General features: G+C 37.8%; 1 protein-coding gene across 1 annotated transcript; it reads left to right on the top strand.

Annotated features, from left to right (window-relative positions):
* The first annotated feature begins 5,868 nt into the window (after positions 1–5,868).
* TNMD (tenomodulin) lies at positions 5,869–20,300 on the top strand. The gene is made up of 7 exons (XM_079123839.1): positions 5,869–5,958; positions 6,124–6,255; positions 14,718–14,858; positions 15,062–15,163; positions 18,105–18,258; positions 19,585–19,751; positions 20,043–20,300. Exons 1-7 carry the CDS (start codon positions 5,911–5,913, stop codon positions 20,250–20,252), a joined length of 954 nt encoding a protein of 317 aa, XP_078979965.1. The 5' UTR covers positions 5,869–5,910; the 3' UTR covers positions 20,253–20,300.
* The last annotated feature ends 3,615 nt before the right edge of the window (positions 20,301–23,915 follow it).

Below are 23,915 nucleotides of genomic sequence, written 5' to 3'. Positions count from 1 at the left end.
TTCTGTCTCCCCCACTAGACTCTAAACTATCAGAGACTGTTTGCTTGTCCACTAATAAATATATATATCCAATCCCCATAAGAGTGCCTGCCATATAGGGAACAGTGAATAAATATGGACAATCTATTGAAATACCATGTTCTTTTTGCCATTTTTCCTACTCTCCTGCATCAGAATTAATCATTCCTTCTTCTATGTTTCCATGGCATATTGCTTTGACATCTTTTTAACATTTTTTCCTCCCCATTTTTAATTTGGTTTTTTTTGTACGAGGGATTGAACCCAGGGGCACTTAGTCACTGAGCCACATAACTAACACATTTTTATTTTTTTTTTTAATTTTGAGACAGGGTCTTGCTATAGGCCTTGCTAAGTTGCTGAGACTGACTTTGAACTTGCAATCCTCCTGCCTCAGCCTCCCAAGCCACTGGGATTATAGGCATGCACCAAGACAACCAGTTTGACCCCTATTTTAATTCAATCCTTTTAACAAGGAAAGCATGTTATAAAAGATCCCAAAGTCTACTCAAGAAACATGTAAAAAGTACTTATAATACAGTGTACTAAGTGCAATAGTTGAAATTTGAGCAAGATACAAAAACAGAGTAAAGGGGAATAAATTCAATGAAGTAGTAAAGACATGACCAAGGAAGACATCAGGAAGTGTTAACATCTAGGTGGCATTTTGAGGGCTAAATTGGAATTTTCCAGGTAAACAAATGAGAGGAAGAAAAACCTAGATAATACATAAAATGTGCAAATGTGCTATAGTATGAAAAAGCAGAGCATGCTCATAAGTAGAGAGTAAAGAGTGAAGGAGGCAACAGACATATTGTATTAGTAACATTTTTAAGGGAAACATCTGACCTAGTAAACGTAGGATTCTGTTTGAGACTCATCCCATGATTTATGTGAAGCTTAACCAAGAATTGCAGAACAAACAGGAAGTCAGGTCCTAAGTCAACATGATGAAGATTTGGGCCTACTTTTTCTTCTATTAGGCGCAGGGTCTCTGTTCTAGTGCCTAAGTCTTTGGTCAACTTTGAGTTGATTTTTTTTCACAGTGAGATAGGGGTTCAATTTCATTCTGCTACATATGGATTTCCAGTCTTCCCAGCACCATTTGTTGAAGAGGCTATCTTCTCTCCAATGTATATTTTTGGCACCTATGTCTAGGATGAGATAACTGTATTTATATGGGTTTGTCTCTGTGTCTTCCATTTATACCATTGGTCTTCATGTCTATTTTGGTGCCAATACCATGCTGTTCTTGTTACTATAGCTCTGTAGTATCGTTTAAGGTTTGGTATTATGATGCCTCCTGTTTCACTCTTCTTGCTAAGGATTGCTTTGGTTATTCTGGGTCTCTTATTTTTCCAAATGAATTGCATGATTGTTTTTTCTAGTTCTATGAAGAATGCCATTGGTATTTTAATTGGAATTGCATTAAATCTGTATAATGCTTTTGGTAGTACAGTCATTTTAATAATATTAATTCTGCCTACTGAGAACATGGGAGATTTTTCCATCTTCTAAGGTCTTCTTCAATTTCTTTCTTTAGTGTTCTGTAGGTTTCACTGTAGAGGTCTTTCACCTCTTTTGTTAGAATGATTCCCAAGTTTTTTAATTTTTGAGGTTGTTGCAAATGGGGTAGTTTTCCTAATTTCTCTTGCAGTGGATTCATCACTGATGTATAGAAATGCATTTGATTTATGGGTATTGATTTTATATCCTGCTACTTTGCTGAATTCATTTATTAGCTCTAGAAGTTTTCTGGTGTAATTTTTGGGTCCTCTAAATATAGAATCATGTCATTCGCAGAGATAATTTGAGTTCTTCTTTTCCTATTTGTATCATTTTAATTTCTTTTGTCTTTCTGATTGCTCTGGCTGGAGTTTCAAGGAATATGTTGAATAGAAGTGGTGAAAGAGGGCATCCATGTCTTGTTCCAGGTTTTAGAGGGAATACTTTCAGTTTTTCTCCATTTAAAATGTTGGCCTTGGACTTAGCATAGATAATTTTTACCATGTTGAGGTAAATTCCTACTATCCTAGTTTTTCTAGTGTTTTGAACATGAAGGAGTGCTGTATTTTGTCAAATACTTTTTCTGCATCTATTGAGATGGTCATATGATTCTTATCTTTAAGTGTATTGATGTGATGAATTACACATTGATTTCTGTATGTTGAACCAACCTTGCATCCCTGGGATGAACCCCACTTGATTATGGTGCACTGTCTTTTTAATATGTTTTTGTATGTGATTTTCCAAATTTTTATTGAGAATATTTGCGTCTATGTTCATCAGGGATATTAGTCTGAAGTTTTCTTTCCTTGATGTGTTTTTGTCTGGTTTTGGTATCAGGGTAGTACTACCCTCATAGAATGAGTTTGGAAGGATTCCCTCCTTAACAAGATACCTAAAGTGCAAGAAATAAAATCAAGAATCAATAAATGGGATGGATTCAAACTAAAAAGTTTCTTCTCAGCAAAGGAAATAATCAATAACATGAAGAGAGGGCCTACAGAAGAGGAGAAAATCTTTACCACACACATACCAGATAGAACACTAATCTGCAGGATATATAACTCAAAAAAACTTAACACACAATAAAGCAAATAACCCAATCAATAAACACTTTACAGAAGAAGATATACAATTGATCAATAAATATATGAAAAAATGTTCAAAATCTCTATCAATTAGAGAAATGCAAATCAAAACTACTCTTAGATTTCATCTCATTCTAGTCAGAATGGCAATTAGCAAGAATACAAGCAACAATAAGTGTTGTCAAGGATGTGGGGGAAAAGGTACGCTCACACATTGCTGGTGAGACTACAAATTGCTGCAACCACTCTGGAAAGCAGTTTGGAAATTCCTCAGAAAACTTGGACTGGAACCACTATTTCACCCAGCTCTCCCCACTCCTCAGTTTATACCCAAAGGACTTAAAATCAGCATACTACAGTGATACAGCCACATCGATGTTTATAGCAGCTCAATTCACAATAGCTAAGCTATGAAACCAACCTAGGTGCACTTCAACATATGAAAAGATAAAGAAAACGTGGTATACATACACAATGGAATATTACTCAGCCATAAAGAAGAATGAAATTATGGCATTTGCAGGTAAATGGATAGATTCGAAGATATCATGCTAAGGAAGGTAAGCCAAACCCAAAAAACTAAAGTCAAATGTTTTCTCTGATTAATGGATGCTGTTCATAATGGGGGGTTGGGAAGAATGAAGGAACTTTGGATTGGGCAGAGGGGTGTGAGGGGAGGGGTGATGTGAGGGTGGGAAGGACAGTGAAATGAGATGGGCATTATTACCCTATATGCATGTATGACTACACTACTGGTGTGACTCTGCACCATGTACAGCCAGAGGAATGGGAAGTTGTAGTCCACTTGTGTGCAATGTGTCAAAATTCATTGTACAGACATGTAAAACTAATTAGAACAAATTAAAAAATAAAAAAAGAATTATAGAACAAACAGCATTATGGCCCATATTTAGTAATTTATATAATCAGTTTCATGCACAATCACATCTCCAACATCTTTTCCTTTGAGACATTAGGATATGAATAGTCACATGAGCAAGCCCCATTGCCCTGCCCAGCTGAGATTTTCAGTTGGCTTCATCTCTGGAATAAATTGTCCAAAATCAAGGATAGAGAGAGACAAGGTCAAGACCATGAAGTGCCCACTATATTACCATAAGTGGCTTGGACTGTATAGACAATAAATATACATTGAAGGATTTAAGCAGAGGAGAGACTGTCCTCAGATTTGCACCTTAGAAAGAACACTGTGAAGGCAATGGACAAGAGGTAAGGTAAACAAAATTCTATTACAATAGTGAAAATAACTATTGATCCTTGAATAAGGCAGTAGAGATTGAAGATGGAGAGAAAAGGATTGTGGTGGTAATTTAGAGGCAGAATTGAGTGAACTTAATGGGTGATTAAGCACAAGGATGAGTAAGAGTGGAAGAAATCAAAGATCCTTCAAAAATTTCGGTTCTAAAGGTTGACCATTGTGTCTTTTAGTGAAGAGGTAATATAAAAGAAAGAGTATGTTTGGAAGGGGATATAATTAATTCAATTTGGGACAAGTAATACTTGATTCATATTTCATATGTTCAACTGATATATCTAGCACATTAAGTAGTCACAATGCATCTGGAGCCTCAAGAGAGAAACCTGGGTGAAAGAGATGGATTTGAGGCTTGTCAGAGAGAATGCCAACCTAAACTAAGGTTCTAGAAGTGAGCATACAGAGCATATAACAGCTTTGAATGATGTAAGAATTTTGAATGGATAGGACCAGGTGACTGATTGGATAAAATTTGTGATAAAGAGAGGAAATCTGTGACAATCCTCTGATTTCTGATTTGAAGATTGTGTGATTGTTCCATTGTTATGAGCTGAATCATCTTCCTTCAAAATTCATATACTGAAGTCTTACCCCCAAGTTCCTCAGAATTTGACTGTATTTGGAAATAGGGTCTTCAAAGAGGTAATTAAAGTAAAATGAGGTTATGTACATGGTCACTTGCCCAATATGACTAGTGTCCTTATAAGAAGAAATCAGGATATAAACTCATATAGAGGGAGAAAGCCTTGTGAACATGAAGACAGTCATCCACAAGCCAAGGAGAGAGGCCTCAAAAGAAACTCACCTAGGTGACATATTGATCTTGGACTTCTATCTTCCAGAACCATCAGAGTATGTTTCTCTTACATAAGCCATTGAGTCGATGATTCTCTGTTATGGCAGCCACAGAAACCTAAGGCCACCAACCAAGATTGGAATTACAGGAAAGAAAGTAGGGTGGGGCAAGGAGGTGTTGGAAGAAGGGTTTGATATAAAGCATATTGAATTTGAGATTCTTGAGGTCCACTCAGGTAGAGATGTTCAAATGGTTTTGAAATGGAAAGAGAGAACTGGGTTTGGGTACAGATTTGGATATCATTGATATATAAGTGAGATTTTAAACTGTAGGAGTGGATGAAATCATCTAAGAAGTATAGGTGAAGTGAGAAGAAGGACAGAACCATAATGAATACAGTTCATGAAGGAAAAGAATCATGGTGATAATTTACAGGCAGAATTTACCAAACTTAATGAGTGATTAGGTATGAATATGACCAAGAGTGAAAGAAATAGGCATAATGAATATCAACACTAAGGAACCAAGGAAGAACAATAAGAAGACCCAGGAAAGGGAAATAATCAGAGACACAGGATGGAGAGAGAGAGGGTGAGAGAGAAAGAAAGAGAAAGAGAGAGAGAGAGAGAGAGAGAGATTAAAATTCATCTTTATTTTATCCTGTTTTTAGTTATAATTAGTTGAGTACATATTGGTCTCAATTCTTCAAGACCTTTTACATAGTGACAGAGGCACTATCTTATTCATTTATGAATCTACAACACCAAGCACAGTGCCTGACATTTAATATCCCTGCAATAAATATTTGTTGAATCAAATGGAATTGAAATTAGAATTTCATTCCATTTTTTGTTTGCTTGCTTATTTCTGGAGTGTGCAGCCACCGATATTTTAAGTTCATAGCGAAAAATCATTTCAATGTGTCCTAGGCTTGATCCCCTTCCAACCCAACCCCCAGGACAATAGTTTTCATTATAACCTTCTGTCTTTGCCATTCTGGATGGAATTCTGTGCACAGAAGTTATATACATATATGGGTATATCTATGTAACAAATAGCAGCACAGGAGCCCCCTGGGCTCCCTCAGGCTCTGGTATGACATATTTGAGCCATATAAATTCAGCTTCTCCTCTGGCATCTGTTAGCCGACTCACTTGCAACTCCACCTCAGCAGTGGTCTCTCAGTCCTCTCAAAGCAGGGAAAGAGTACTGTGTGCTGAGAGACCATGGCAAAGAATCCTCCAGAGAACTGTGAGGACTGTCACATCCTAAATGTAAGTTGATTCATATTTTTTCCCTTTTGAGCAGAAGCATGATTTTGTAGATTTATCGTATTGCAATGTGAACATTAGAAAGTGAAATCAAAGGAGACTTTGAATTATGACTTGCTATTTTGAGGGTTATTGTGTATTGTTTCATTCTCTCTGGTCTTTGCTTAGGCAGAAGCTTTTAAATCCAAGAAGATATGTAAATCACTTAAGATTTGTGGACTGGTGATGGGTATCCTGGCCCTAACTCTAATTGTCCTATTTTGGGGGAGCAAGCACTTCTGGCCAGAGGCACCCAAGAAAGTAAGTAAAGTAAATGTACATCACTATCCAGTGCTTCTTTTCTGAGTTGATTGAAATTAACCAGTGGTTGACATGTAAATTACTCTGAAAATGAAAAAATCATTAAGTCCCTTTTGTGTTTATTTTCTGGTGTAAGAAAAGGAATCAAGATTTTGCTCTCTTTTATTTTTCTAACAATTTTGTTAAGGGGAAATTTGTCTTCTGCATTTTAGTTACTAATGATAGGATGCAGATTTGCCCATTCTTTTATAATACTGTGGCTTTAAGGAGTTAAGTATCCTCTGAGAAGCAAATTTTTTACTGTAAGAAAAAATACTTTCCATCTTTCTTTCAATTATCTGGGCAGAAACTGATGGAAAAGTAATTATACCACCACATAAAGAGAAACCACCAGAAATGGCAGCAAAGGATTTTCAGGGATTATATTCCTGACTTAATGCATCTGCTGTGAGGACAGGCAATGAGCTCCTTTTAGGAAGAAGCAATTTGTATACCTGAATTCACATTTATTTATGATTAAAAAACTAGAATTTTTCAACTCCTCACAAGCCATAATCATCACTGTCCCACTGAGATAGTAATGCCAGAAAGTAGAAGTAAGCAACACCAAGTCATTAATCACAGTTATCTCCGAAAGCTTCTGATATTGGGGTCATTCAGAGAGGATTCATTGACCATTATACTTTGTTAGAGCACTTTAGTGTTATTGTTATTTTCGAGCTCACAAGCAGTGGACCAATTTAGATGTGATCCCAATAAAACCATAGTCCTTTCATGCTAACAATTTCCATTTGAAAGAGAATTAATAAATATACAAACTACAAAATACAAAGATGTTTCTCTGGTTTTGCCATGTTTTCTCTCTGTGTGTGGGTTGTTGTTGTTGTTGCTACTGCTGCTATTGCTGTTGTTAATTTGTTGTCATGAGATGATATTTGGTAACAGATGTTAAGGAAGAAAAGGCACAGATCCAGGAGGGAGGATGAGACTAGAGGAAAATGGGCTGGCATGGACCATTAGGAGCCAAAGGAGTGATAGGAGCAGAGAGAAAAGAACATGAGTTGATGGGGAAGGAGAGGCAGAGAAGAAAAGACAGAAAATAAATTGGCTAAGTCCCCCAAAACACTGAGAAAAGTAAAGCACCATTACCTTTGGATTCTCCATCTCTGATTCTCATTTAGTCTCAAAAGATAACATACCAAATTTAAGTAGAAGGGAGAGCAAATCAGCCTACTTTATTTGTTTGCCTTTTTATTTACATCTTGTTCCAGAAAGGATTTCAGGCATCACCCCATGCCTATAGTTATCCCCTTCTCCCCCCGCCCACTGCTTCTGAACTACTTACTGCTCAGATGCCTTTCTAGAGAAGCCACCTGTGTTTAGACTAGCAGGACGCACAAAGCAATCAAGATCAGGAAGGAAATAGCAAATGAATGAGAGTGCCAAAATGCATTCTGATATAATTCTTGTACCACTTAGCTAATTCTCAAGGTGACATGCTGCCCCATAAATTGAATCTTGGGTTCTTTCAAAAAGTATACGTGAGTCAGAGGATAAAAAACTTTTTTGTTCTCCATAGCTATAATGTACTTAACTGGATGTGATAGGTGACTAATCCCTTCCACCATCCATAGACACCTGCCTAAATAGTGGACTAGATGGCCTTTTTTGTTTTATTGTAGCCATTGGTACTACAAAATGCTATTTTGAAAGGATCTATGTGTTTTTCTAAACTTATAGTACTGTTTGCCTCAGTGCAGCTATAAATGGCTAGGTGGGGACCTTGCCTTTATCTTGTAAGTTTCCAAACTCTCTAGTAGCGTTCCTGGTCTCCTCTGCTTCCTTATTACATCATCTTTACTTCTCATTCCAGTTTGTTTGTTGTCTGTTTGGTTTTTGGTAATGAATTCTAAAGACAGATTCTGAAATTCCTTAAACCAAAAGTAAAACTTAGTCAATGTATACATAGAAAAGTTAGGATATGCTACTGAACAAAGTTTATCAAAAATCTAGTCTTTCATGAAGTAATCCATTTTTGGATGTAATTGTCAGCAAAGGAATTCTCAGAAATGAACAAAGTTATTATGAAGCAATCCAGATAAAAGAAAATAGGTGTCTCCTAGGGCAAGTTTTTCCACTATAAACAAAGGTTGTTTGGTTTCCATTCCAATGGGGAGTTTCGATTTATTGTCTTTGATATTAAGTCCTGGCTTTCCCTACAGATCAGATTGGGTTTTTTGTAAACTAGGAGACCAGGCAGAGCTGTAGATGCTTTACTCAATCTACTACCTACCTTCAAAGTCTCAGACAAGAATCCCAAGAGACCATCCATGTTCCCAATGACTAAGACTCTGAATAAGCTTGCCTCCAAGTGGATTTAGGAATCCTGGGAAGCAACGAGTAGTCAGGTTAGTCTGGAAGAATTGCAGAGAAAAAAGATCCAGGTACCTTGCACAAATTTAAGACTCCCCTTAAAAGTATAGTCTAGCAAGAAACAATAGTTAGAAGATTAAAACCCAAGCTCTTCTGGACTTTCTTTTACAAGCCTGTGGGATTTGTGGGGTGCTGTGGAATCCTTGGTAGAGAGAACTATTGATGCTACTGTGCTTATTGATGGCAACAATTTCTTTATTGTCCTGGGCTTCCTCCAAGCTCTTAGTGTTTGCTCCTCCAGCCCCACCACATCTCCCTTTTTATTTAGTTTTTCAACATCTGTTTATAATAAACGGTGTTTATTTAACATCCTACATCTGCTGTTGACATTTCCATTCTGGTAAGTCCTTCCCTCCGTCCTACATTGGTGTGTAAAAAAGATCCAGATTCCTTATCCCAAAAGGGAAGTAAGCCATGTTTGCCACCACACATACCTCAAGCATGAATTTTGTGTGTCCATGCACATGCACATACACACATACACAAAAGAGAAAGAAATCAAAATCAAATGAAACAAGGAGGACCAACTCTGGGTGAGTTGCTGTATTTCCTTCTAGGCTCTAGGCCCCCTGAACCACAGCCACATATAAGAGCTACTTGGGCTAAATGTCAGCCAGATCCATCAAGGCTCTGTACTCAGCTTTCTTATTCCAGCAGAAAAGACCTACTCAGTCCCAGAGATTTTGAGAAAGCATCACATTAAGGCTTCACTCCCAGACAGTGACTGCCCTGGGATCCTTAAAGCAGATTCACAAGAGAAACATTCTTGCTTTTAAAAGCTCCTGGTGTTCCACATTTAACTTAAAACAGTTAGAAGCCAACTCCCCAGATAATGAATGCAACATGGAGAAAACATATCAGAAAAATCCGAGGCCTTATACCAGCAGTTTATAAACAGTACAAATTTTGTAGTCTATTCCTCCAATTATTTGTGGAATGAGGCAGAAGAATAATAAAATAAATGAAATGGGAACCTTCCTGCCATGCACTGGAACTTCCTGGAGACTTCAGGGCTAATTGATTGCATCAGGCCCACATGGCAATCAATAGATCTCTGGGATGTTCCCTCAACTTCTACATACTACCAGTATGAGATGAGAAGTGATGTTGATAGGCATGCATTCTTCTGCCCTCCTCCTCCCCACCTCAACTGAAGATAACCATTAAAACAGTCTCACCCAGGGTTTCAAGCCCAGTTTCATTGGGCTGAAAATCTTTTGCTCAGAAGAAGTACTCTCCCGCCAAGTCTGGGTCAAGCTTTCTTTGTGTCTGTTTTTCTAGTATCAGCATTAGCCCAAGACCAACTTTCTTCACTCATCTCTAGACACACAAGGGAGACAACTTTCCTTCCTAGATTTCCCAGGCTTTCATACACAACAGTTCGGTGGGTGAAATGTGGAGCTGGAAAAACATTTATTCCCTCAAGGAAAAAGTTGGAGATGTATCTAGAATCTCTAGCAGAGGAACTGAGCTTCAACAGATGGTGCCACATCAGCATTTTAGTTTCAAAAGACGACTTTGCTTTATTTTCTTTTCCTCTTAAAACATTGCAAGATCTGAGTCCACCCTTATACAACTCCCACTGGGCTAGCTCTTACCCTGGACTACTCAGGGGCAGTTCTCACCAATTACATGAAGGCAGACCACAGCTGTGATGGCCACATTGTTCCTCCTTCATACACCTAAGATAGCATTTGCTGAGTACCTTACATAGCACCAGAATAAGAGTTTGAGTCTTCAAAGGAACTGTCCTTGAGTGGCTGAGAGTGGAAATGGAGCTGTAGGGGGAAATAGTTCAGGTGATCAACAAGTAGTTACAGTCCAATGATCAACCTACCAGCTGTCAGCCCAAATATAAGCAGAACTGATTCTGCCAACAATCCGACATTGCAGCTAGAAAGGGATGAGAGATAGGGACAGCAATTGAGCCCTCAGAGGCATACAGTAACTTTTCCAAAGTCACACAGCTCGTAGATGGCAGAGCTCAATTAGGACTAGAAACTGGTCTGGGGATTCTTTTCACTATTTTTCAGCTGCATTGAAGAATTAGGGGTGGGATTATGGGCAAGGGAAAACTTCCCAGCTAACTCAAGTTTTTAGATGAAAGAAATGGCTATTTCTTGTTGAAAAAGAGGAATGTCTGGTTGCTTATGCCAATTTTTTTCATGGCTGATGATCGAAGATGCAGAAGTCCAACTTTGCATGAGAAACAATCTGTCTGCTCTGTATTGGTATAGAAATACCCAGAGGCCTTTTAATTCCTACAGGCTTGGTCAGTAATAATATGGTACAATGCCTTTCCTTCCCTTTCTTCCAGCCTAACACCTGCTAGCCAGATATTCTGAGCATGTATTTCACCTTTGGAGAGTGTACCTCATAAACAGACAGTAAAGGATGAAGGTGGAGAGAAAAGCAGCTAGATTAATCGCAGGCTTCAAAAAACAAACCTAAGCCAAATGCCCTCAAATCCCTTTCAGGACAGGCTAAAGCTACTTGCCCCCAAAACAGATCCATCACATTGAGGTTTGAGGCAGCTTTACTCCTTATATAAAGCTTTCTTTTCTGATCTCAGACACTGTCACAAACAAAGGCAAGAAAACAGGGCAGACTGTTAAAGGGGGATGTTAGGGCTCATTTGCTGCCTGAGTGGAGGATTTAACTAGACTAAGGACAGAATTCCTGGGAAAGGAAGAGAAATGGGTTTGTGTCTCCTCCATATTTTGTCAGTGTGGTCTCACATCTACCTTCTTTCACTTCCGCTTCATATTCTACTCTATTTTCTTCCTTGTCCCATTTCAACATCCTGGACCTTACAGTTAGACTTGCCTTATGTGTGGATGGAGTATGAGCCCATTTGAGTTGTGCTGGAAAGATGACTTTGCCCCCAAATATCTCCTATTCCTGGTGCCATCATACCTAAAATCCTCCATTAAGACTTCATTCCTTTGAGGAAATTATTGAACTCAATTTTAAACAAATATCCTTTGCTAATGTCTAAATGAGAAATCATATGTCGGATTGATTTTTATCTGTTACACAAGGTACCTGAAACACCATGAGATTCCTGGATGTCTAGACAGGAGAAAAAGGGACAGATGGAGATATGAAGAGCGTGGTAAAAGACTATGAGGACACAAAGTAAACAGGATATGAAAAGACACCAGGAAAGAGAAGCACCAAAGATTAACTTTCCCTATTTGCCAATTTGGCAGGGCTTCACTCATCATATGCTGTCCTTGCTCTGTCCTTCCTGGAATAAAATTGAATTGGGAGCCGAGTCTGAAATGTGCTGCTCGTGCCCACTCAGACCTCTCTCAGGCCAGCCATCCTGTCTTTGTTTCAGTTTACTCCTGGAGAGGACAAAGCCATCTATTCCTTCATCTCACAAGGACCCTCAACCCCTAAGCCAGGGAGCTTAGTAGAGAACAAAGTACTTCTGATGCCAAAGGCATGAGCTCAGTCTTCATATGGGCCAGTGAAGCTTGCATAGCCATTACCAAGCAGTGTGCTCCACAGGGACCTGAGCGAGACAGTATGTCTGGATTTGCTCAAACCCATCCCTACACAGTCCAAAGTGAGTCACCAACATCATCTTCCTAGACAAAGGACAGTCTGTTCCAAAAGGACACCCTTGATAGTAGAATTCCATCTGGGTGAATACATGGCTCCCACTCCTACCCCCACCAAGGATTCACACACAAATGAAGTCATTCCATCCCACTCTACCTAGCAACCTACCATTACTAACATAAAATCAACAAAATCATTGATGGATACAATCAGGTTGGACCCTTTCTCTCACCAAAACAAAAACAAAGTAACAATGAAAAAAATCTCTTTGCAGAAATGTTGAAAATAATCAAGATTTGCTGAGCTTCACAGTTTCCAATAGTTTTCATCTAGCAAGGTGTCCAAGTAAAGTGCATTGCCAACAGTGCAGGAAAACTCATTCCACTGAAGTACACTGAAATTTTAAATGTCACCAGTATGGTTCCATAGTCTTCTGCTAATGATTGAAAATACAGGACATATTTTCTCTTTTGCCCAGGTAGGCAGCAATCCAATATCCCCTAGTCTCTAACCTAATTTTTCCATGCAATAATCCATCAGTGGTGCTACTGATGAAACAAACACCCTACCCCAGCCCCCAATGGCTAATGGTGTCAACATTTGTCTTGACAATGGATAGTATTTCTAGGAAACGACCCCCTGTTGGGAGACCTGACAAGGCTGGATCTGAAGTGGATACCTCTCTCCTCTGCTTAGGTCAGGCCAACTGAGAGCTCAATTTGTTGCCATAGGTAAAAGTTTCTCTTCTCCAGCTAGCTGCAAAGCCGAAACTGAGGACAAATTTATAAGAAGAAGCAAATAACAAGCCTAAAGGAATTTGCTACCTGTCACAAACCAGGCCAGACTTCCTGACTTAACTCTGCAGTTGCTAGCTGGTTCTAATATATTGTTCTCCTTCCCTTTTAAAAATTGATCTCTTAAAAGACCTTGCCAATGTTCAAAATCTCTTTTAAAAAGATAAGAATATTCCATTAGTGTGAAATACTTATTCAACAAATACTTAACTGCCAACCACATCCAAGTCACCACTGGGCTACAAAGAGGTAAATGACATTGCCTCTGTTTTTCTATTCAGCAGCTACATTAGACTTTTCATGCTTGAAGTAACTCTTGTTTCTACAAACCTTTCCAAACTTGTTTTTCTACTTGAGTTGGGGAAAATTTGACCAGGTTAAACTAACATGCAGTCACAGACATCAGCAGACACTAAAAGCAACCCGACCCAGTGTAAGCTCTATGGGGCTGCTGCTGGGAACTGTATCATTAGAAAGCAGCACTGGCTCTGCAGACAATTTGGATTTTCAGGCTTTTGGTTTTCCAATCTTTTTCATAAGGACAAATGAATATGAAGAAACAATAGTCAAAGGCCTCCTAACAACAGGAAGAAGACAGACTTCCAAATGATACCATTAGATCAGCCCTGGTTTGCAACATGTAGCAAACTCCTTTAGACTTTTTTGTTTCTAGCTATAAATAGGTCCTAAGTTATCAGTTCTGTATTTTCTCCTAAACTAGAATACTTTATGGGAATGAACCTCTTGGTCTTTAGAAAGAGAATTGTCTCTTTCAGATGGCAGGAGGAAGTCTAGGGTTTTGTTTCAGCCACTCAAGAAAGAACGGATAAGCAGCCTTTCCAAGGAACTCTTCTCATGAGAGTCCCTGTTACTTAATACATTGTAGTTGACACAGCTGCTGAATTCTATATATACAGATTATTCTAAAGAACTTGAAAACAGTGGAATAGGTTCAGAAAATAAGACCGAGAACTAAACTAAATGGGCTTAGTTAGCCTATAAAATAGAAGGCTGCGGGAAGACAATAAACATTTCCTGGAATTTAAAAGGCAAAAGGAAAGAAACAAGGACAGGATAAGACTGTTACCTAATATTGGCCAAGAAAAACATCTACAGATTCTAAAAAGGACAGATCCAAAGGTCAAGGCAATATTAAAGCCCTGAGGAGATATGGGGATAGAGAATAATGCCTAACCACACTAAATGTGTTCAAATTTCTTTCTTGGCTGGAGTGAATTTCGTGGTGGGGAGAGGGGATCACAGAGCACTTGGAAAAGGAAATGGTAGCTTAAAGAGCCAGCGTAGGTTTTAGGTGATCCCTCATCTTAACACAAGGGGAAAATACTTCACAGGCTGGTTTGCAGAATATCATTTGCTATTTAGTCAGGCTGCCAAGAAAACTGTTGGAATTCTTAGTAATTAGCTCAGCAACTTGGCTTGAATACAAAATACTGGCTCTGAAGGGATCCCCATACCAGCCCCAGAGCCAAAAAGCACCTCCCTTTAATCTCAAGTTTCAGAGAATTCCCAATGGCAAGCTGCTGAGATGGCACCTTACTACATAGGCTCTGGAAAGAGAAGGTGCCCCCAGATATTACCCAATTAATGTATCTTATGAAGGGATGCACCCAGTACCTTAGAGCTTATTTTACTTTGCTCTCCTAGACCTATGACATGGAACACACTTTCTACAGCAATGGAGAGAAGAGGAAGATTTATATGGAAATTGATCCTACTACCAGAACCGAAATATTCAGAAGTGGAAATGGCACTGATGAAACATTGGAAGTGCATGACTTTAAAAATGTAAGTTGGATATTTTCCCCACTAAGGCCTCTCACATAAAATATTAGAGCAATTGAGTCAATAAACTGTAATCTCCATTTAATTTACAAGACAAAATTTTCCTTTCAATTCAAATTGTACTAGTCTGCAGCCCTGACAGATGATGGAACTCATTAATTGTGACTATTTCAGGAAATTTTTATTATTGTTTTGTTGTCTTATAGGGATACACTGGTATCTACTTTGTAGGTCTTCAAAAATGCTTTATCAAAACTCAAATTAAAGTGATTCCTGAATTTTCTGAACCAGAAGAAGAAATAGATGAGGTATGTAAGAATATTAACAGTGGTAGTAAAAGGTATCATTTACTGGGGGCTAATTATGCGTGAAATGTATTAAATGCTGTACTCTAATTTGATTCTCAAATAACCCTAAAAATAGGCACAATTATTGTTATCCTCATTTTCTGATATAGAAACTGGAATTCAGAAACAAAAAGTGATTTGCCCAAGGTCACATAGCCAGTGAGTAACTTGAACTTGGGCCTCCCAAAAAACTAAAATTCATGCTTTTAGATGCAACACTATATTTTTATACCTGACTACCCACAACATCATATATATTTACTCCCAAACAAATCATTTTAGTAAGAAGATGATCCAGAGGAATAAAATTAATCTTGCCTAAGATAAAGCCTTTAAAAAAAAATACCAGCCGGATGTGGTGGCACATGCCTGTAGTCCCAGGGGCTGTGGGGGGGAGGTGGAGGGAGGAGGATCCGAGTTCAAAGCCAGCCTCAGCAACAGCCAGGTATTAAGCAACAAAGTGAGACCCTATCTGTAAATAGAATACAAAATAGGGCTGGTGATGTGGCTCAGAGTGCCCCTGAGTTCAATCCCCAGTACCAAAAATAATGAAGAAGAAGAAAGAAGAAGAAGAACAACAACAACCAAAACCACCAGGGGTCCTTGCAACTTCTTTTATACTCCAACATTTGCTTATTTTAAATATTTCAGTGTATTCAACTCACTGCTTTATGCTGGGCTGCTAATAGAATAATCCACATCATTTATTATTATTCCTCACTAGGAAAAGCAAAAGCAAAGAAGATAAGAACATCAGTGTAATAAGAATTCTCTGAAACAATACTACATTAGGGTGAGGGAAACTAGGATTCTCCAATCAATGAATGACCCTGAAATCCTAATGGGAGATGGATCATTACTGCCTAAAATACAACAATCATTATCACCTTTGAGACTTTTTATATTTCCCTGGTATTCTGAATAATTACAGTATGTGGTTATCAATGGGGGGATATGGGGGAGCCTCAGCTAAAGTCATATTGTGAGAGAACACCCCTACTACAGCAAGAAAAACAACCCAAGCATTTGATTCATCTGATTTAATTCACTTTGGTTTAGAGTGTAACTGGCAAATCAAAAATGGGATTATGGCAATGACACAGTGACCTCTTTATATATCATAAATTCTCTCTCATGTCTTTCTCCCCTGTTTATTGTCACTTTTCTCGCACCCAACTCTCTTTATCTTAATTCTCACCTACCCATTTATCTTTTTCTTTTTGGGGAAATCAGAGGGACACTTTTTCCTTTTCCTGACCCAAGTGTTGGAGCCTACTACTGGTCTCCTCTTGGACAGAGAAATTATAGAACCTCGTTGCTACAATTTCCAATAAAAAGAAGAAAAAATATCCCCAAAGATAATGATGCTTTATTCCCAAAGTCTATGGTAGTGACAGACTGTGTATATTTTTTAAAAATAAGTTTAAGTTAGATGTTTCTGAGGAACAGAACAAATTCTAGAATATAAGGAATGACTATAGGAGGTAATGATAGAGGAAAGGAGAATCAATAGGATTAAAAAGCAATAGGTAATATCATATGATGATTTTTACCAAAAATAAGCATTTGAGCATGGTACCTAGGAAGGAGAGCCTGAAGTGATAGAATAAATTTATTTTTCCAGAAAAGATGAAGGCAAAGGCCCAGAATGTCTCATTTTGGCCCTCGTTTATTCTTAAGTTTGCTGAATTTTAAAACAAATAACCCATGTATTCATCTCATGATAGCAAAATCACTGCACCTTCAAAAATTCTATTTTTTTATATTGAAATACATTTTTAGAGACAAATTCGTGGTCCTGAATGACAAAATAACCTCTTATTCTGTACTTCCCTCACCACTTATATCCATGGTGTGTGCATGTTAAACATACAGAGCAGGTATATAAATAGCCCTGATTTTGCTAACAAAGCTAGTCAGCAGATCAACCCTCACTTTATACAATCCCTTTCATTGCATCCCAAGGTCTTTACAGAGTCAAGGGCAAAACAGCCAGGACTTGAAAGTTGTGAACAACTTGGGGAAAATTACACAAAGGGATATTTCAGAGAATAAAGAAAAATACAAATCATAAAACTAGACGTAAACAAAAGAGAAAAGAAAAAAGCTTTATTAAGAGTGTTGAGTGGAGGCAGGGTGTGTTAAAGCCTTAATGACAAGAAAAAACTATATATACAAGACAACTATTTCTAATACTAGCAATTGAAGAGAAGGTATCATTATTAACGATATTAGAAAGGCCCCATACAACAAAAACACTCAAGCGAGATAAGCCTGAAGCATGTAGAAAGAAACGTATAAAATAGTGGGAGGGCCAATGAAGTCATAAACTGGAGACCAGACTTTAAAATGTAAGAAGACATCATTTGTACTATAATGAGTTACCATTAACAGACAAATCTCTTAAAACCAAAATATTAGTTTCAGCTGCTGTTTAACTGATCTCACTAGTTTGGATCATAGCAGTATTTTTAGGTTCAGATCAAATCCAGCCCACAACCCTAGTTGCAAGCTTAAGACAAGGCAGCACTCACAGCAATCATTTAAAGAAGAGAAAACAAATGTAAATCACTCAGAGTTCCAGAAGCTCAAATTATAACATACATGGCCCAGGGGACCCCCAGAAAATGATGGAAAGCCCTTCTAACTTCAAGTGAAATGATAGCAAAGAAGGCTCTTATTTCAGTGAGCAGTTTTTCTGTTAGAACCAGGAAGAAAGGATCAGTTGTTAATTCCCCCCAAGGGCACCTATTGTATGCAATGACACATAGCTAGTTTACCAGCAGCCCTAGGATTGGAATTGTTATTCAGACTCAAAACATATTGTTTTCCAACATCCTGTAATGTCTCACTCATTTTATTAATTTCTCCTCCAATTCCTACCCTGAACTACTACTTTCAGAATGAAGAAATTACCACAACTTTCTTTGAACAGTCAGTGATTTGGGTTCCAGCAGAAAAGCCTATTGAAAACCGAGACTTTCTAAAAAATTCCAAAATTCTGGAGATTTGTGATAATGTAACTATGTATTGGATCAATCCCACTCTAATAGCAGGTATGGAATCGTATCTTCCTTCTCCTCCACCTCCTCTCCCTCCTTCTCTTCCCAAAGATGATAACAGGTTAATGTTTCCAGCACTGAGAGGTTACACTTCTAGGAAAACAAATGATTGGCTTGTATCTCCTTGGATGAGATTGTATATGCTGACTGCCAGTGAGGAGGGAATTTTTTACAGCCAAGTTATAAATCAGATAAATTAATACTGACAGGCTTTTAAGTATCTCAGCGAAGGTAATACCACCCTAATGTGACTAGTGATAGCAAAAAGCTAATCTGTCTTTCTTTGCACATCTATATTCATTGCAGCAGACACACCACACTATTGCTCAAACCACTGTGGGTCCATCCCAGTATCAGAGAGAAGAACCAAAACAATGCTGTGTTGTCTCAAGAAGGAATCTCTATGTCAAATGGTGGTATTCTCCCAAGAAGATAGGACAATCACTATAATACAAATGTCTTTGCAGCTATTTTAGGAATCACTATAAAAGTAATTGAGGAGTAAAAAAAAATATATCTAGCCTTCAAATTGTAGTCAGCCCAGAGAAGGCAAAAGTCCTTAGCTTATTCTGTCCAGCTAACACAGAATAAGCATAGATTACCATATTATTCAAGAGAAGGTGCATCCATGGATGCATACATCTATTAATAGTCTGTGGAGATTTAAAAAATGTGAGTAAATGAAATGTGGTGTCCTAGAACAAAAAACAGACATCAGTGGAAATACTGATGAAATCTGAGTAAAGTCTGTAGTTTAGTTAATAGCATTATAGCAGTGCTAAATTCTTAGTTTTGATCATGGTTATGTAAGATAACATTAGGAGAAACTGGGTGAAGGGTATATAGGAACTCTGTTCTATCTTTGCAACTCTTTTATAAATCCAAGATTATTTCTGAATTGAAAGTTTAAAGAAATTTAAGACAGGAAAGAGAAGGGAAGAGGTAGGAAGACAGAGAATGCCAAATAAAATCAGACAGCCAAGAAATAGTTTTTGAGCAATTATAGGTAAAATAATTGTGGGAGACACAGAAGTCCCTTGTCCTCGGTTTTTAATTTAGCATACTAATAAGGCAAAGTACTGTATGTTTCATGCCAAACAAGTAAAGAAGTCTGTGTGCATGGAAATGGTGAGGTTTGTTTTGGAACATACTCCTTAAAATATTAACAGAAGGAGCTTGGAAAGTAGTCCATGCATGCCTAAATAATATTAATCAGAAGGCAAAGTGAAAATGTCTATCCCCAACTACTAATCCCCTAAATACTTCTTTCAGAAACACTTGCAAAGCAATCACATCATAGTCTTCTGTTTATTATCTTAGTTTCTGAGTTACAAGACTTTGAAGAAGAGGGTGAAGATCTTCACTTTCCTACCAATGAAAAAAAAGGAATTGAACAAAACGAGCAATGGGTGGTCCCTCAAGTAAAGATGGAGAAGACTCGTCACACCAGACAAGCAAGTGAGGAAGAACTTCCAATAAACGACTATGTGAGTTACATTCTTTACTCTTTTTAAAGAAGAAAAAAAAAAACCCTCACAAAACTTTACTCCCAAGATCATAATCATTGGAAAAATGATATGGTTTTAACAAATGTTTAAGCAACTTAGAATCTCCAGAAGACTCATTCAAAACCAATTTTGATCTCTGTTGATATCATTTCCATGATCAGATCAAGGAACATTTCTCACCAGCCCCCCTACTCATAGAGTCCTCCCCTACTTGTTGGGACCTACCCCCGGTGAACTTCACCCTCTAACACTGTCTTCTTCTTCTTTCAGACTGAAAATGGAATAGAATTTGACCCCATGCTGGATGAGAGAGGTTATTGCTGTATTTACTGTCGTCGAGGCAACCGCTACTGCCGACGTGTCTGTGAACCTTTACTGGGTTACTACCCATATCCATACTGCTACCAAGGAGGACGAGTCATCTGTCGTGTCATCATGCCTTGCAACTGGTGGGTGGCCCGCATGCTAGGGAGGGTCTAATAGGAAGTTTGAGTTCAAATGCTTAACCTTCTGTCAGCTAACATATAATAAATGCATGCTATTCAATAAATGTCTGCCTCTGAGGCATTTGGCTTCTGGTAGCCAGGACTCTAGAATTACTTGTAGGTAATTCCTCTCTTCATGTTCTAATAAACTTGTACATCATCACCAATGGCTTGATTGCTGCTGAACACACTGGTAAGTGTTTGCTGAGAATACTCCTGGCCACTGAAATGGAGCACACTGGCGTAACATGGATGGCAACTGTGCAAGTTTGAATTTCATCCTCAAGTTTGGGAGTAGGAAAGGGTGAAGCTTAAGAATTCTAAAACCCCATAATTTGGGGCTGCAGTTGTAGCTCAGTGGTAGAGCACTTGCCTAGCATGTGTCAGGCACTGAGTTTGATCCTCAGCGCCACATAAAACAAATAAAATAAAGATATCTACAACTAAAAAATTTAATTAAAAAACCCATAACTTATTCTACTGTATTGAGAAAGTAGAAATGATGGGGGATACTGATAAAATGTCCCCATAAGTGATGGATAAAAACATATCCTTTTGTTCATAGCCCCAATGTTTAATTATCTGAAAGACATACTGTGGACTTGCTTAGTATCTATTAAGCTGCTGGACAGGCAGTGAGTCACAGCAGGCCAACACTAAAATATTCCAAGCATTCAGACTCAGCAAAGGAGAAAGCTAACTTAGCAAAAAGGGTCCCAGGTCCTCCTCCTGTGAATAGGAACTCAACTTTGGACAAATTCAACATTTTATAACCCTCACGTCTGACTTCTCTTTAGATCAGTGTCTGGTTACATAACTTTCCAAGGTAATTATCTGAAAAACAGGGTCCCATAAATATCATTCACAGAAACAGGCAAGATAGGAAGTTACTGAGGTGAAGAATCAAATGGGATTTTCCCTCCCAAACCATAGGGAACTGGCAGTGTGCCACTTTCTTAAAGGAAGAATAAGGCCTAGTTCCTAATCACTCCATACTTTGCTTGGGAAAAGGGAAAAGGACAAGAAAGAAATGAAAAGAATTGGTTAGAGGGTAATGTTAACCTTGTTGTCCCAGGCAGGTCAAGTTTCATGATTCATAATCTACCAATCTGTTACCCCTTCTAGTTTCATTTGAAGGCAGTATCCTTTATTGCTCAACTTCAAAGTTATTTTGTCATGGAAATATCTGTCTGAAACTTTCCATCAGAAATGGAAAGTATTTTCAGATAAATTCATCACCAAAATACCCATGGGTCAGGACTGATTTTTCCCCCATTTAACAGGTAAGAAAACACAGCTTTGCCCAAGACTTACTTAAAATTAGCCAGTCATTAATTGATAGCATATACAACATACTTAGATTACTAATTTTCACAGAATAAGAGCACAATAAAATATATCTAATAATGCATATCATTGGACATATTTTCTTTTTTATTGATGATTTAGAAGACATCATTTTGAAATACTCAAAACAGGCAATAATTTATAGTTGAAATAGGATAATTTGAGGTTTTATGAACTTTGTGATATTCTCTATTATTGTTTCTTAATAAATTATTCATTTTAACATTTTTAAGATCATCCAATAATTTTAAATTCCTAAGACATTCAAATTTATACAGCCTATTAGTATACTAAATACACCATGTTCTGTGGGGGATAGAAATGAAGTAGAAGGTATGTCTAAAAAAAGATAAGACACTCAAAATACATAAGCACGATCACAAATATAGGAACTTATACCCAACTAACTGCAGTTGTGTATACTATGTACATGTATATGTGTGCATACACACACACACACACAAGTATAAGTGGTTCTGTATTACATCTTTGGACTCAGAGTTCCTATTCACATTCTGTTAATTCAGAAAGCATTTCTTGTTCAAATAAGATACTTCAAATAATTACACTGTGGGAAAATATGATTCCTTTAATGTGGCAGATCATGAGTTCAAAAGAAAGTCCAAAAAGCATGTTTAAGAAGCATTTGAATCATCTCATTCTTAGGCGAAAACAACACAGGAAACAAACAAGCCCAGACACACTAATCTGTCACTTCACCTTAGGCCTAGGCCAGGCTGGAAAAGGTTGGAGAAGGCATGATATCTCTCCTACCATAGATTTTTGCCACTCATTTAGGTCCTGTGTAGAGACTTGTTACAACACATCTTACACTTCCCTCTGATCAACCCCATTAAAACTAAAGCCTCTCTTCCTTCTATCACTCTTCCACAGGTACAGCACAAGGCACAACACTGAAGTAATTCTGAGCACCCTAGCCTGGCAGGAATTTAAATATATATCTGTCCTCTCCTCCAATCTCTTGCCAAATGCTCCCAATTTTTCCTCCTAAGCCATCTTTCAATTATACTTATAGTTCAGGCCACAAACTACTTCTTAGCTGAGCCATTATAACCTCCTCCCTGGTGAAGTCCCAGGTTATAGACTGAAGCTAGCATAAATGCTTTTACACAAAGTTTATTTTTCACTTATAGATTTTATTAATGCCATTTCCTTTCCTGAGAGTCTATAATGACTACTTACTACATTAAGAATCAGGCCTAACATTGAAAACCTCCTTAATCAAAACACTCTCAACTACCACCTCATATCCTTTTTCTTCTTCCACTGCTCTGTCTACTCCTGTGGCTTTTCCAGACACCTTAACTTTATTCTCTATTTATCCAGCCATCCCATTTCCTTTAGAATTGTCTCTTAGTAATTTGAAGACGTTGTTATATTCCATTTTCTTCTTGCCTAAATATGAAATCTAAATCTTTTCTCTCATTCCACACCTATATAAGTTAATATTGTTCAATGCACATACCCTTTACATATATGTTTAATGTTCAAGTTCTAAAAAAGTAGGTGTCTAGAAACTAGTAAAGACTAAAGCATATGGGTGCTCTTCAAATTATAGACAGTGAGAAAAAAAGATGGGGGAGAAGGTAGAAGAAAAATAGGAGGTTGTAACAGCACACAGCTACAGAGCCCTTCAGACTATTATTATAAAAAGTGAGCCTGAGTTCTGTTCAAATTGGGGATGAAATGTCTTATCTTACTTAAATCCATTTTCTATTCCTCATCCTTTGACAATTTCTACAAGAGTAAGGAATTTCTCTAATCCCAGGATGATCAAAAGCATCGATGATTGCCCACAGCCAATGATATGTTTCCATTATACGAGCACAGGTTTTTGCATTTTTCTCAATTTTCAATGATTTTTATGTATTAAAAGAGAAACAAAAAGCATATCTGCTGTTGAATCACAAGAAATATCATATTGCCTTTCATATTCTTTGGGGATCTAAATTCCAATTAAGAAAAGTCAGGTGAGGCAAATCCATCCATTGCTCCCACTCAGCTTAAGGACACTATGCATTAGTGTGCTCAGCGCCTTCCTGCACACCTAAAATGGCTCTTTGGCAGGACTAGGGGCAAAGGAAATCTATTTTGAGTCTTTATATATAAGGCTCACTGTCTGGCTGAGTCCAAAACTGTCACTTTGGCTCCTAAAGTCTAACGCTGAAAGCTTACTGAGATAAATATGGACCTTCTCATTCAGGCTGTCAGGAAATGCGTGGATCTATTTTATTTATACCCTTAAAAATGATTTCATTTTGGCTTTCCTTTTTTGAAGAAGTTTCATTCT

Source organism: Sciurus vulgaris (assembly GCF_902686455.1).
Source record: "Sciurus vulgaris genome assembly, chromosome: X".
Classification (NCBI taxonomy): Eukaryota; Metazoa; Chordata; class Mammalia; order Rodentia; family Sciuridae; genus Sciurus; species Sciurus vulgaris.
Note: the sequence above shows the minus strand (reverse complement) of the source record. Positions and strands in the feature narration are given on the sequence as shown.